The 14,612-nt window shown below is 40.2% G+C and overlaps 1 protein-coding gene across 1 annotated transcript; it reads left to right on the plus strand.

Moving 5' to 3' along the window:
• Positions 1 to 549: 549 nt before the first annotated feature.
• On the plus strand, positions 550 to 7,337 carry LOC130910405 (nuclear receptor subfamily 4 group A member 2-like). Its single transcript, XM_057827667.1, has 7 exons — positions 550 to 713; positions 780 to 1,612; positions 3,316 to 3,445; positions 3,534 to 3,691; positions 3,772 to 3,971; positions 6,683 to 6,861; positions 6,930 to 7,337. The coding sequence occupies exons 2-7, from the start codon at positions 785 to 787 to the stop codon at positions 7,187 to 7,189; spliced, it is 1,755 nt and encodes a 584-aa protein (XP_057683650.1). The 5' UTR covers positions 550 to 713; positions 780 to 784; the 3' UTR covers positions 7,190 to 7,337.
• The last annotated feature ends 7,275 nt before the right edge of the window (positions 7,338 to 14,612 follow it).

Raw genomic sequence — 14,612 nt, forward strand, 5'->3', positions numbered from 1 at the left:
CATACGTGGAGATTAAAACCCTCCATCCCCCTTCCCATGGTGGCCGAAAATTTCATTGCATGTAATTGATTTTCCAATACATGAATTTAAAATTAAGACTTTGCCAGCAAAACGTTGTCTATAAAATTTGTACAGCAATAAAACTAACAACAAAAATGAATGAAATGAACAAAAAAAATTCATAATGGGTCAAAATTAATCTTCGAATGGATCATGTGACTAGCACCTTAGAACACAAAAATCGGCATCTACACAGAAAAAAAACGTGTGTGCTTACACATGCACGCGTGCACACAGAAATAGCTGGGATGCCTGTATTTACGAGCATGGGCTAAGCTACTAACCGAGCATATATCTTGTAAATTAATTTAATTGTTGACAACGTATTTCCGCGCCATCAACATGTTTTGCCCCCTCCCCCCACCCCGCCACAAAAGTCAAACTCCGCCTATGCTTAAACCATGTTTGTGGCTACCATCAAGTGCAGCGCATGCAAGAAGCTTATTGGGGCTCCCACCGTGGGGGCAAAGTAGAGAGACCGCCCCCTAGCTCTGTGCGTAATGGTTTGGGCCCACACAGGACATAAACAAAAGCACATTGTCGTAGTCTTGTAGCGGGACGCACTGCAAGCCATCGCTTCACCTTTGCAACCAGCAAGTGCACTTGATGATCGCTGCGTAACTCTTTATCGACATCCTGGATTCATGTTTAAGGTACATGCCATTTCCAGAAGAATAAGAAGTGATGCTCCATAATCAACACTTTTTGTCTGATTGCAGTGACCATGCCTTGCGTGCAGACGCAGTGCAGCTCCTCTCCTCAAGGAGCCAGCCCAGCGTCTCAAAGCGCAGGACGGGAGCGGAACTGTGACTTCCTCTCTCCAGAGTTTGTCAAGTTCAGCATGGACCTTGCCAATAGTGAAATATCCGCTACATCACCCAGCGCGGATGCTTACGCTTATAGCTACGACGCGAAGCCCCAGTGTCTCTTCCAAATGCCGCTTCACGGGGAGATGTCATCGTGCGTCAAGGCGGAGGATGCGCGCGGATACCCAGCTCGCGTTCAGTCGAATCAGCAACACCAGCACCTGCAGGCAGCTGATTTGTTATCCTCCACGAGTTCTGTTTACTATTATCAGTCTCCATCCTCGCGTGCACCCATCACGGCCAACTTCCAAACTCCACCGGGAGCGATGTGGGAGGACGCGCATGGTTCTCTGTTCCGACAAGAGTATTTAGCGGCTCAGAGGAAAAACGCTTTATCTAGATTCTCTCTGTTTTCCATCAAACATTCACAAGAAGGCAACCTGAACTTTTCCTCATGCGGTCCGATGAAATTTGACCGACCTTTCCACGTGTCCTCTAACGTTGACCAAGCACTTGACACTCCAGGGCTTCTTTGCTGTGCTGGACTAGGGAAGCAACCGTGTGCGGCTTTTCACCCTCTCCAACTCTCTCACAGTCAGCAATTCATGAACAATCTCAGTTCCCCCACACCCGCATCCGGCCGAGGACGTCTGAGCGCGGAGGGATTGTGCGCGGTGTGCGGGGACAACGCAGCCTGCCAGCACTACGGAGTGCGGACGTGCGAGGGTTGCAAAGGTTTCTTCAAGGTGGGTTCTTTGGGCGCATATATGCGTGCACAAAATAAAAATGCAATATAAGTGCTTCACATGTTATGTAAGTGCATATAACATTAATGTTCACCAGTATAGACTCGTGTTTCGCGGATATAATTCCTTAGAACAACTTGGTTCGTCTTTCGAAGATAATGGTTTGATCCGGCGGTCCTATCAATAGTACCCAAATATTTCCCCTATATGTGTAAAAAAAAATTAGCCTCATTTGGTTGCTATATAGAGGATGCAATCTGTTTAGAATTATTAAATCAACATGGAAAGGCAAGTTATTTTGAGTGGTGGGCAACAAAGGTGTTCAAAGCGACATCAGAAGGTTATAAGAAATAGTTGAGATGTCACATATACAGTCTTTTAAGATTTACTTATATGGATTTAAGGGTCTGTTATGCAACATGTCGCAATTTTAGTTTTAGTCCTCGAAAAGGTAAAACGATGTTTTATATATTAAAAAATATACATTATAAAATTTGATTAAAAGTAATAAACCACAACAGTTGAATTTTAAATTAATGAATTCATCCAAGAAAAGAAATACATTGTGGAATAGATGACTAACACAAATACTATAACATGTTTTTTTGGGGAGGGGTGGGGGGGATATTTATTTAAATAGAAAATTAAGACATCAGGCAAATACTAATAACTTCTTGCGTGAAGAAAATGACTTCACCAATCTGAGATCTAGACTTTTGTTAACCATTCAATACATTTATCAGATTAGCATGTGCTGAATGAAGTGGATTTGTTTTGGGATGTGGAAAAAGTCGGGAGACAGCTGTAATCTACAAAGCAGCCTATTTTCCAAATTTTTATTTCAGTGTGAATTGCGTCGAAATAAATCAGTGTGATAAATATGATGTCACTAAATTAACATAATCCACAAACCACATTGTTATTTAACTTTAAACCAATATGATATTGCTCTGTTCTTTATGTTTCTACCAGCAAGATTGTTGCGTGTGTGGTTTTGAATCTCATCTGTGACCTTTCTATGCTCATTATGTATGCTTCTGTTTTCACGAATCATGCAAATTAGTTCAATTAAAGACTCCAAATTTTCCATAGGCGTAAACCTGAGTGCTAACAATTTTTGTCTATACTTATGTGCTTTATGATTGATTGTCACAGTCAAGGGTGTAGCTCACCTGCAGTAAAAGTCAGCTGGCATAGGCTTCAGCTCACCCATGACCCTGAACAGCATAGGCGGTAAAAAAAATGGATGAACAGATTTTACCTCACATGCCTGCTTTTGACCTGTTGACCTCAACGTTCAAAGGGCCAAATGTCTTGTTTGAAAATGGCCATTGACGTGCTGTGAATAAGAAACCTTCTTCTTCCCTCTTTGATAAAGATTCCCAGGACAATTGCCGCAATTATGAATGCCCATGACCCTGTATTTACCCAGACTGACCTGTCTGCAAATTGAATGCTTTGCAGCACCTCACAGAGCCCACAGGACCAAGATGACTGCTCCTGATTTTCAAAGAGGCTTTCAGCAAAATGGAATTTCTTAGCACCCCAAAAACAGTGGAACGTTGATGCTCATGTTTCTTTTAGAGTCATGGTCTTTTTATCAAACTACCGCCAGCTGTTTGTGAAATGTTTTAGTGGCTCCACATCATCTCTTTGTCAATAGAACGTTTGTGCAGTGACCAACTATTGTAATCTTCCTCCAGCGCACAGTGCAGAAAAATGCCAAGTATGTGTGTTTGGCAGCCAAGAGTTGTCCAGTGGACAAGCGCCGGAGGAACCGCTGCCAATACTGTCGCTTCCAGAAATGCCTTGCAGTGGGAATGGTCAAAGAAGGTAACCTTTGACTGCTGCCAAACAGTTTCTTGAACAGTGACATCATTCTTTACAGTCTTTTTTTGGTGTTTCTCCACATGCTCTTCAGTGGTGCGGACTGACAGTCTAAAAGGTCGCAGGGGTCGCCTTCCCTCCAAACCAAAAGCTCCTCCTGACTCGACCTCACAGCTCAACACGTTGCTGAGTTCCCTCATCAAAGCACATGTAGAGTCCAACCCTTCAACCTCCCGGCTTGATTACTCGAAAGTAAAAAACGCTCTTAATATCGGAAGTTTCATTCCATGGAACACTTACCATACGTTTTCATTTTTCGTGGCCTTCTGGAGTTTCACGAAGGTCTAGAAAACCCTTCAGGAGATGATGCTCAGCACGTGCGGCAATTTTACGACCTCCTGACCAGATCAATGGAAGTGATTCGGGCATGGGCACTGAAGATACCCGGATTTGTCTCTTTGCCCAAGCATGACCAAGACCTCTTGTTCTATTCGTCATTCTTGGAGCTTTTTGTGTTACGTCTGTCATACAGGTGAACAGAGAATGTTACTTAAAAATTTTGTGAGTCAAACATGTTTGAATTGTCTGTGATAATATCAAAGAATTATGCACCTACCGTATTTTTCGGACTATAAGTCGCACTTGAGTATAAGTCGCACCAGCCATAAAATGCCCAATGAAGAGGGAAAAAAAACATATATAAGTCGCACTGGAGTATAGTTCGCATTTTTGGGGAAAATTCACTTAATAAAAATCCAACACATAGAACTGATATATCCTCTTGAAAGGCAATTTAAAATAAAAATACAATAGAGAACAACATGCTGAATAAGTGTACAGTATGATCATGTTATCTGATGCATGAACGAAGAAATGCGATTAAGGCCATTATGTTAACGTAACATAGCTATTAAGAGTTATTCAGATAACTATAGCATAGAGAACATGCTAACAAGTTTACCAAACCATCAGTGTCACTCCAAAACACCAAAATAACATGTGAAATGATATAATATTGTGTTAATAATTTCACACATAAGTCGCTCCAGAGTATAAGTCGCACCCCCAGCCAAACTAGGGAAAAAAAACTGCGACTTATAGTCCAAAAAATACGGTACCTTGCATTTCATTAGGTGTTATTCATGCAACCTGGTTGATACATTAACATTTAACTCACTGGTTGCCACTGACATTTTGACTGGGAGGGTTAGCAGCGATTTTTCGCTTCCCAGTCAAAATGGATTGGATGTCTTTCGCTGTCAATGTCGCAGAAACTTAATCATTCACTTCTAGGATCTGTGTATCTTTTGGACTTATGTATTTTTTCTTCTAATTTTGGAAAAAGAAAATCGGGAAACAAGCTTATAACGATTGTTTCACTATGAGTTTATTTCACGCAAGTCGTCAAATAATACACGATCACTATTTGCTTTCCCCAAGTTTGTGACCTGAGTTCTTCATCGACTGCTAATTAGCCGGGGTCTTGCTGACCTCTGGTGCTAATATTAGCTAGTGTTTCAATTTCGGGATCTCGTGTCAACACGCCTGAAAAATTCTGCAGATCTTTACTGTCGTGTCATCTTCTTTCAGAGTTAAATGTTTACCACCATGAAAGAATACATATGACTCAAATCATGCTCATTGATTTATAGGAATGTGAACAGTAATGCCGGTTGTGTCATGTTTCAAAGTCTGGAAGCCTCGAAATTTTTAAACTAGCTGATACAGTATTAGCACCATGGGGTGAAAAACTGTAGATGCAAAGCTGAGAAACGACAGAAGAACGTCTTCCAGGTCACGGTAAAATTCTACTTTATTTCCTGATTTGTGTCGGATAAACTCTTAATAGAAAAATGGATAATGGTTGTTTCAATTCAATTCAACTTTATTTGTATAGCCCTATATCACAACAGGTTTGTCTCAGAGGCCTTTACGGAGTCATTTTGATACACAGTCAGATACAGTAGTTCTCCTTGTTTTTCACTTTTTAATAACCAACACTGAATCATGAAACGGAGGACAATTCATTTCCCATTTTTTGTTGACACACACAAAAACAAAAAACAATGCAAATGCTCATTTTCAGTATTTCCTTTCTGAAATTAGAAGAAAAAGCAAATGGCAGAATGGCACACAGACCTTCCAGCCAGTCATCTTGGAGACTTCGCTTGTGTTGCTGCTTATTGTATTTTACACCCCCTAAGAGTCAAAATACATTTGATGTCTAACGCCCAAGGGCGTAGGTTTGCATAGGGACGGTAGGGACATAACACCACCAACTTTTAGGGATGCTCAAATTGTCCCCACCACCCTTTAAGCAACCTTATTTGCATTATGTAATGAGTTCAGTTATGTAGGCATTTTAGATCGTCTTCCCATAAATTGTAAGGATAGAATTGACCCTACATTATGTTCAGACTTGAATTTACCCCCTTTCACTTGCTGAATGTGCTGGTCCATTTTTTCCCCTTCAAACGCACATTTGATTGGTTGATGACTAGAACTCCTCCGCCCTCCTTGAAGAGGAAGGATATTAGAAGGTTTTTTCGGCCAGCAGCAGCCACTTTAAGTAATGTAAAAAGACGTCCATGTTGTGAAGGTGGGGAACACACCACTAATTTTGCAACTGAAATTCCGACGTGCATCAGAGTTAGCATAACATTAACCGTGTGAACTTGCGAACCTGTAAAACTTGAGTAGAAAGCTGTTTAGTGACGTGTCTTCCTGTACTTTTTCTACTGTTAACGTTAATCCAACTGTGCATTTTGTGCATTTATTCCCTAATTAAAATGTTAAAATGTATGTATTTTCTATCTCTTATTAAAAAAATATTTTTATTTGCAGCCGATGCACATTTTTACCCCCCCCCCAAAAAAAAAAAAACACACCCACTGTAAATTTCCTTTAAATGAAGCAAGCATTTTGAAAAATGACTTTCTCCGAAGAAAATTTTTTTGTAACCTTTTTTCATTTTTACATAGGAACCAGCTATATTTGAGCTATATTTGAGAAATGTACCCAATCTGTTTGGTCTTATTAATGTCCCATCCCCAGCAAAAAGTGTACATGCAGGTAATGCTGTTTTAGCGTCCCTACCAATGTTGAGACCAAACCTACGCCCTTGCTAACGCCGTCAATGGCAGCCAAAAAAATTAACTCACCTGTCACTGATGGATTATTAATCCAGAGTGTACCCTCATCCTATATCTATGTATGGCTGGATAATGTTTTGTTTTGTTTCAGATCCAACCCTGATGAAGGAAAGCTAGTTTTCTGCGATGGTTCTGTGTGGCACCGCCTTCAATGTCTGCGTGGGTTTGGTGAATGGATTGACAGCATTGTAGAGTTTTCCACTAACCTTCACAGGATGAATTTGGACATCGCTACCTTCTCCTGCATATGTGCTCTTGCCCTGGTCACTGGTGAGACGCCCATAAGATCTCCTTTCTTGAATTTTGCCTATATATATGAAATCTATTATTTTGGACAGAACGGCACGGACTGAAGGAACCGAGGAAGGTGGAGGAACTGCAGAGTAGCGTCGTCAAATGTTTAAAGGAAGGAAGCCTACACGCAGAGAGAGACTCAAACACATGGTCAAACCATTTGTTTAGACTGGTGGAAAAGCTTCCTGAGCTACGTACTCTGTGCGTTCAAGGCCTGCAGAGGATTTTTTATTTAAAGCTTGAGGACCTAGTACCGCCACCTGCAATAATAGATAAGTTATTCCTCGACACGTTACCCTTTTGAAGACCCAAGAGCATTTATTCAAGGACATTGCCAGAAGTTTGTGCTGTGTAAAGTGAAGATTCCAGCACACAACTTTTCATTTTGAATCGTCTTTACCTCTAAATGTTAAATGTGAATTCCGATGGATTGTGATTTTTATGCAACTTCCTCCGTTGTTTTGATAGGACGATTCGATTTGCAAATTCACAATTGACTTGTCAACATAAATCTGGACTTCCAGTTCCGTGTCCTCATGTGGATGTAATTAGGGCCCGAGCACTAGACGTGCGAAGGCCCTATTGTTTTGCAAAGGATTATTATTATTAGGGCCCGAGCACTAGGCGTGCGAAGGCCCTATTGTAATGCAAAGGATTATTATTATTATTATTATTATTATTATTATTATTATTATTCTTCTTTTTTCATGGCAAATGAAAATGGCCAATTTGGAGGCCTGAACATGCACGAAAAGTCACCAAAATTTGCACATACGTGCAGGTTCGCGTAAAATTTGATAATCTAGCGTCGTTTTCAAAAAATTTCAAAAAATGGCTCAGTGGCGCCCCCTTGACCCTTAAAATTTTCAAAAAGGCCTCTCCTCTTAGGTTTTCAACGTAGAGCGATGAAATTTGGGGAGTAGATACCTTATGCCTAACTGTTCAAAAAAGCCTCTTGCACCCATATTCCAAATCCGACAGGAAATCGGATATTTTGGATCAAATGTGAAATTTTTTCGGTTCACAGTTGGAGTTTACGTTTGGAGGCCTGAACATGCACGAAAACTCACCAAAATTTGCACATACATGCAACTTTGCGTAAATTTTGATAATCTACAAAAAAATTTAACAAAATCGCTCAGTGGCGCCCCCTTGAAATTTTCAAAAAGGCCTCTCCTATTAGGTTTTTTCAACGTAGAACGATGAAATTTGGTGAGTCGATACATTGCGTAAAACTGCTCCAAAAAGTCTCTTGCACCTATATTCCAAATCCAACAGGAAGTCGGAAATTTTGGATCAAATGTGAAATTTTATCGATTTACATTTGAGACCTTGTCGCTGAAGAAAATAGTTGGATCGTCTTCAAAATTGGTCAGACTATACAGGAGACATATGAGATCTTAAGTTTTCAAAATGGTGAGTTTTCATCCAACGGTCTGGCCTGGGCGTAGTCCCAAAATTGGCCATTTTTGGGCAAAACACCAAATTCAGAAAATGATTAAAAACTCCGTGATACAACGTTCAGTCTTTTTCATTTCTAGCAAGTATATGAGATATCCCAGCCTGAACACGACTGCATTGAAATATTACCCATTAGGCTTGGCGCCCCCTAGTGGGAACAGGAAATGGCCTTCTTTACGAGACAGGCTCCTCCTCCAAGGGAAAAAAATCTATTGACCTCAAACCTGTTTCAGGGGAGCCTCAAGACATGTGTTCAGGTGCCTAATGAAAAATATTGAGGTTTTGTAGAAGCGGAGAGGTCCAAACTGGAAGTGAAAATGACCGTCAACAATTTGTCTCGCCAAAAACTTTGAACAGTCATAACTCGGCAGATATACAACATATCTGCGCCAAACTTCCCGTGTTTTTTGAGAGTCATACCCTGAAGGTTCGTGTAGGGGTCATTTGCATCAACTCTACAGTGCCAACTAGTGGCGACAGAAAGAAGTTTTAAAAAAGGCCTTTCCTATTGGGTTTTTCCAACATAGAGTGAGGAAATTTGGGGAGTTGATACCTTATGCAAAACTGCTCCAAAAAGTCTCTTGCACCCATTTTCCAAATCCAACAGGAAATCGGGTATTTTGGATCAAATGTGAAATTTTTATCGGTTAACAGTAGGAGTTTACATTTGGAGGCTTGAACATGCACGAAAACTCACAAAAATTTCGACATACATGCGGCTTTGCATAACGTTCAATAATCTTGCAACGTTACGAAAAAATGTAACAAAATGGCTCAGTGGCGCCCCCTTGAAATTTTCAAAAAGGCCTCTCCATTTAGGTTTTTTCAACGTAGATGGATGAAATTCGGAGAGTCAATACCTTGTACAAAACTGCTCCAAAAAGTCTCTTGCATGCGTATTCCAAACCCAACAGGAAATCGGGTATTTTGGATTGAATGTGAACTTTTTATCGATTTACAGTGTGCACATTTTACACCTTGGCACCTAGGGAATTAGTTTGATCATTCTCAAAATTGGTGAGACTGTTCATGAGGCATATGAAATCTTAAGTTATAAAAATGGTGTGTTTTCATTCAAGGGCCTGACCTGGGCGGGGCGCCAAATTCTTCCATTTTTTCGCCAAAACACCGAATTCGGAAAATGACTGATAACTCCCTCATACAACGTTCAATCTATTTTAAATCTGGCATGTGTGTGAGGTATACCAGCCTGAGCAGGACTGGATTGAAAATTTACCATTTGTGCCTGGCGCCTCCTAGTGGGAACAGGAAATGCCCTTTTTTACGGGACACACTCCTCCTCTAAAGGGAAAAAATCAATCGACCTCAAACCTGCATAAGGGAAACCTTAAGACCTGTCTTCAGGTGCCTGATGAAAAATATTGAAGTTTCGTTGAAGCGGAGGGGTCCAAACAGGAAAGTGAAAATGACTGTCAACAATTTTTCTCTCCAAAAACTTTGAACAGTCATAACTCGGCAGATATACAAGATATCTGCGCCAAACTTCCCGTGCTTGTTGAGAGTCATACCCTGAAGGGCCTTGTAGGGGTCATTTGCATCAACCCTACAGCGCCAACTAGTGGCGATAGAAAGTCACTCGTTTTTCCAAAACATGTCCAGTTCTTTTCATGTTGGTCATTGTAGTTTCAAGACCTATTAAAATACTTTTTTACGGCCCATGTCCACGTGTCTCTGTCTGTTGCCGTGACGACCCTTTGTTCGCCATTTAAAGGAAATATTTTTTTTCAGAGACTCAGGGAGCTTATAGAGCCACAATAGTTGGCACACTTGGTCGAATTGGCCCAGTTAGAAGATTAATTTTGGTTTTGAATAAGGGCTTGGCTGCACAGCTCAGTAGTGGCTCCTTTTTTGTAGTACTCTCTCCAATAGGGGTTTTTATCTCTTGGGTGTGGGAATGTAAATAGGCGACTTTCGAGCATGTTAGGTTCTAATGAGATGATTAGAGAGGATGATCTGCCACCACCCTGACCTGCACACAGTCCAAGTTGCGTGACGTCCGAGTTGCGCTAGATTGCGAGGGCCCGTTCAGTCCTGCTTGCAGGCCTAGTTATTATTATTATTATTATTATTATTATTATTATTCTTCTTTTTTCAGGGCAAATGAAAATGGCCAATTTGGAGGCCTGAACATGCACGAAAAGTCACCAAAATTTGCACATACGTGCCGCTTCGCGTAAATTTCGATAATCTTGTGTCGTTTTGAAAAAATGTCAAAAAATGGCTCAGTGGCGCCCCCTTTACCCTTAAAATTTTCAAAAAGGCCTCTCCTCTCAGGTTTTCAACGTAGAGCAATGAAATTTGGGGAGTAGATACCTTATGCCTAACTGTTCAAAAAAGCCTCTTGCACCCATATTCCAAATCCAACAGGAAATCGGATATTTTGGATCAAATGTGAAATTTTTATCGGTTCACAGTTGGGGTTTACATTTGGAGGCCTGAACATGCACGAAAACTCACCAAAATTTGCACATACATGCAACTTTGCGTAAATTTTGATAATCTACAAAAAAATTTAACAAAATCGCTCAGTGGCGCCCCCTTGAAATTTTCAAAAAGGCCTTTCCTATTAGGTTTTTTCAACGTAGAACGATGAAATTTGGCGAGTCGATACATTGTGCAAAACTGCTCCAAAAAGTCTCTTGCACCCATATTCCAAATCCAACAGGAAGTCGGAAATTTTGGATCAAATGTGAAATTTTATCGATTTACATTTGAGACCTTGTCGCTGAAGAAAATAGTTGGATCGTCTTCAAAATTGGTCAGAGTATTCAGGAGACATATGAGATCTTAAGTTTTCAAAATGGTGTGTTTTCACTCAAGGGTCGGGCCTGGGCGTGGTCCCAAAGTCGGCCATTTTTGGGCAAAATACCAAATTCAGAAAATGATTAAAAACTCCGTGATACAACGTTCAATCTTTTTCATTTCTAGCATGTATATGAGATATCCCAGCCTGAACACGACTGCATTGAAATATTACCCATTAGGCCTGGCGCCCCCTAGTGGGAACAGGAAATGGCCTTCTTTACGAGACAGGCTCCTCCTCCAAGGGAAAAAAATCTATTGACCTCAAACCTGTTTCAGGGGAGCCTCAAGACATGTGTTCAGGTCCCTGATAAAAAATATTGAGGTTTCGTTGAAGCGGAGAGGTCCAAACTGGAAGTGAAAATGACCGTCAACAATTTGTCTCGCCAAAAATTTTGAACAGTCATAACTCGGCAGATATGCAACATATCTGCGCCAAACTTTCCGTGTTTGTTGAGAGTCATACCCTGAAGGTTCTTGTAGGGGTCATTTGCATCAACTCTACAGTGCCAACTAGTGGCGAAAGAAAGAAGTTTTAAAAAAGGCCTTTCCTATTGGGTTTTTTCAACATAGAGCAAGGAAATTTGGGGAGTAGATACCTTATGCAAAACTGCTCCAAAAAGTCTCTTGCACCCATATTCCAAATCCAACAGGAAATTGGGTATTTTGGATCGAATGTGAAATTTTCATGGGTTCACAGTAAGAGTTTACATTTGGAGGCTTGAATATGCATAAAAACTCACCAAAATTTGCACATACATGCGGCTTTGGATAACGTTCGATAATCTTGCAACGTTACGAAAAAATTTAACAAAATGGCTCAGTGGCGCCCCCTTGAAATTTTCAAAAAGGCCTCTCCATTTAGGTTTTTCTAACATAGAGTGATGAAATTTGGAGAGTCAAAACTTTGTGCAAAACTGCTCCAAAAAGTCTCTTGCACACACATTCCAAATCCTACAGGAAATCGGGTATTTTGGATTGAATGTGAAATTTTTATCGATTTACAGTGTGCACATTTTACACCTTGGCACCTAGGGAATTAGTTTGATCATTCTCAAAATTGGCGAGCCTGTTCATGAGGCATATGAAATCTTAAGTTATAAAAATGGTGTGTTTTCATTCACGGGCCTGACCTGGGCGGGGTGCCAAAGTCGGCCATTTTTTCGCCAAAACACCGAATTCGGAAAATGACTGATAACTCCCTCATACAACGTTCAATCTATTTTAAATCTGGCATGTGTGTGAGGTATACCAGCCTGAGCAGGACTGGATTGAAAATTTACCATTTGTGCCTGGCGCCTCCTAGTGGGAACAGGAAATGCCCTTTTTTACGGGACACACTCCTCCTCTAAAGGGAAAAAATCAATCTACCTCAAACCTGCAAAAGGGAAGCCTTAAGACCTGTGTTCAGGTGCCTGATGAAAAATATTGAAGTTTCGTTGAAGCGGAGGGGTCCAAACAGGAAAGTGAAAATGACTGTCAACAATTTTTCTCTCCAAAAACTTTGAACAGTCATAACTCGGCAGATATACAACATATCTGCGCCAAACTTCCCGTGCTTGTTGAGAGTCATACCCTGAAGGGCCTTGTAGGGGTCATTTGCATCAACCCTACAGCGCCAACTAGTGGCAATAGAAAGTCACTCGTTTTTCCAATACATGTCCAGTTCTTTTCAGGTTGGTCATTGTAGTTTCAAGACCTATTAAAATACTTATTTACGGCCCATGTCCACGTGTCTCTGTCTGTTGCCGTGACGACCCTTTGTTTGCCATTTAAAGGAAATATTTTTTTTCAGAGACTCAGGCAGCTTATAGAGCCACAATAGTTGGCACACTTGGTCGAATTGGCCCAGTTAGAAGATTAATTTTAGTTTTGAATAAGGGCTTGGCTGCACAGCTCAGTAGTGGCTCCTTTTTTGTAGTACTCTCTCCAATAGGGGTTTTTATCTCTTGGGTGTGGGAATGTAAATAGGCGACTTTCGAGCATGTTAGGTTCTAATGAGATGATTAGAGAGGAGGATCTGCCACCGCCCTGACCTGCACACAGTCCGAGTTGCGTGACGTCCGAGTTGCGCTAGATCGCGAGGGCCCGTTCAGTCCTGCTTGCAGGCCTAGTTTTATTTGTATTGTCTTGTCATTGCCAAGTTTGTTTGAATAAATAATGTTTGACAACAACTGGACTCCTTTACTTTGGCTCATAATAGGTTAAGAAACTCTGAAATGGAGCTCAAGACTATTCACGTTGTCAGAGGTGTAAAAAAAGGTGCTCGGCCCCTCTCAGTAAACAATCTAATTCACGGCTGAGAGCAAACATCTAAAAAAAAAAAAAAAAAACAATTTCCAACCACCTCATGAGGATAAGTGAAATGGAAGATAAATGTATGAATGAATTAATTTACAGATGGATGGAAGAATGGATGGAGAAGGAATACATGTGATTGTTAGATTATTTTGCCCAATCTTAATTTAACCTCTAGGTGCCAATCCAATCCACCGAAACTTTCTGAATCAATAGTGGCTACGGAAAATATTTTAAATAATATTAGCACTGGAGTTGTTTCTTTAAAAGGCACATTTCTAATGTATCCTCCTGGGAAGAGAACACTTTTTATGTTTAGGATACATACAGTATTTATTGTGAACCGCAGACATTTCATGTGGCACGCCATTATAATGTATTGCATTTTTGTATAGTCATAGACTTCACTATCAATTGACGGGAAACGGGACACGGGGCTGCTCCGTAGGGGGCCAATTTTCAGAAACTTAAATTCAAATATTTTCAAAACCAAAGACTCTAGCGACCTAATACCAAAACAGACACCTCCCTTAGGCATATATGAGTCTCCATGAGCAATGTCATCAAAAACAAAAAAAATCAAAGTCGCTCCCTATTAAAATCCAAATTATCTTTTATATGAGTATAGCAAAATTTAAAATGGATATAAGATTCTCAGATTTGATGCAAGATGCACAATCACCAAAATGCTGATATAATCACCTCTATTTTCAGGATCATTAACTATATTTAGCATATCATATAAGTTTTTGCCCGAAATAGCGACTTAATTTTTTTTTTTTCTTTAGTGCAATTTTGACATAAGCTTTCAACAGATAATAAATCACTTAATTTTCACATCGGAAACCTAATATTTGAGGAAAGCATGCAAAATCATCTTAATTTGACTCAACAAAAGCAAATTTTGCATTTTTCTATACACAATCACAACTTATTTAGGTTGAATTCCGATGTCACTATTGCCCAACAACATCTTGCCCCCGTCGTTTTTAGATTAAAATGTTACATAAAATAAAACACGTAAAAGACGAATTTATTTTATGTATGGACGCAGAAATGTCTAAATTACTAGTTTTTTTTCTAAAACACACAAAAAAACGGGCAGTTGGCTGAAAATTACTTTATGATTTGAATGTAAAGTTACA

The sequence above is a fragment of the Corythoichthys intestinalis genome, chromosome 2 (assembly GCF_030265065.1).
Source record: "Corythoichthys intestinalis isolate RoL2023-P3 chromosome 2, ASM3026506v1, whole genome shotgun sequence".
Classification (NCBI taxonomy): domain Eukaryota; kingdom Metazoa; phylum Chordata; class Actinopteri; order Syngnathiformes; family Syngnathidae; genus Corythoichthys; species Corythoichthys intestinalis.

Bases quoted from the DNA above. Each gene is read 5' to 3' on its own strand.
- LOC130910405 (XM_057827667.1), top strand. From the start codon at position 785: ATGCCTTGCGTGCAGACGCAGTGCAGCTCCTCTCCTCAAGGAGCCAGC. The intron at 1,613-3,315 runs GTGGGTTCTTTG...ATCTTCCTCCAG, and splicing joins GTTGCAAAGGTTTCTTCAAG to CGCACAGTGCAGAAAAATGC. The intron at 3,972-6,682 runs GTGAACAGAGAA...GTTTTGTTTCAG, and splicing joins GTGTTACGTCTGTCATACAG to ATCCAACCCTGATGAAGGAA.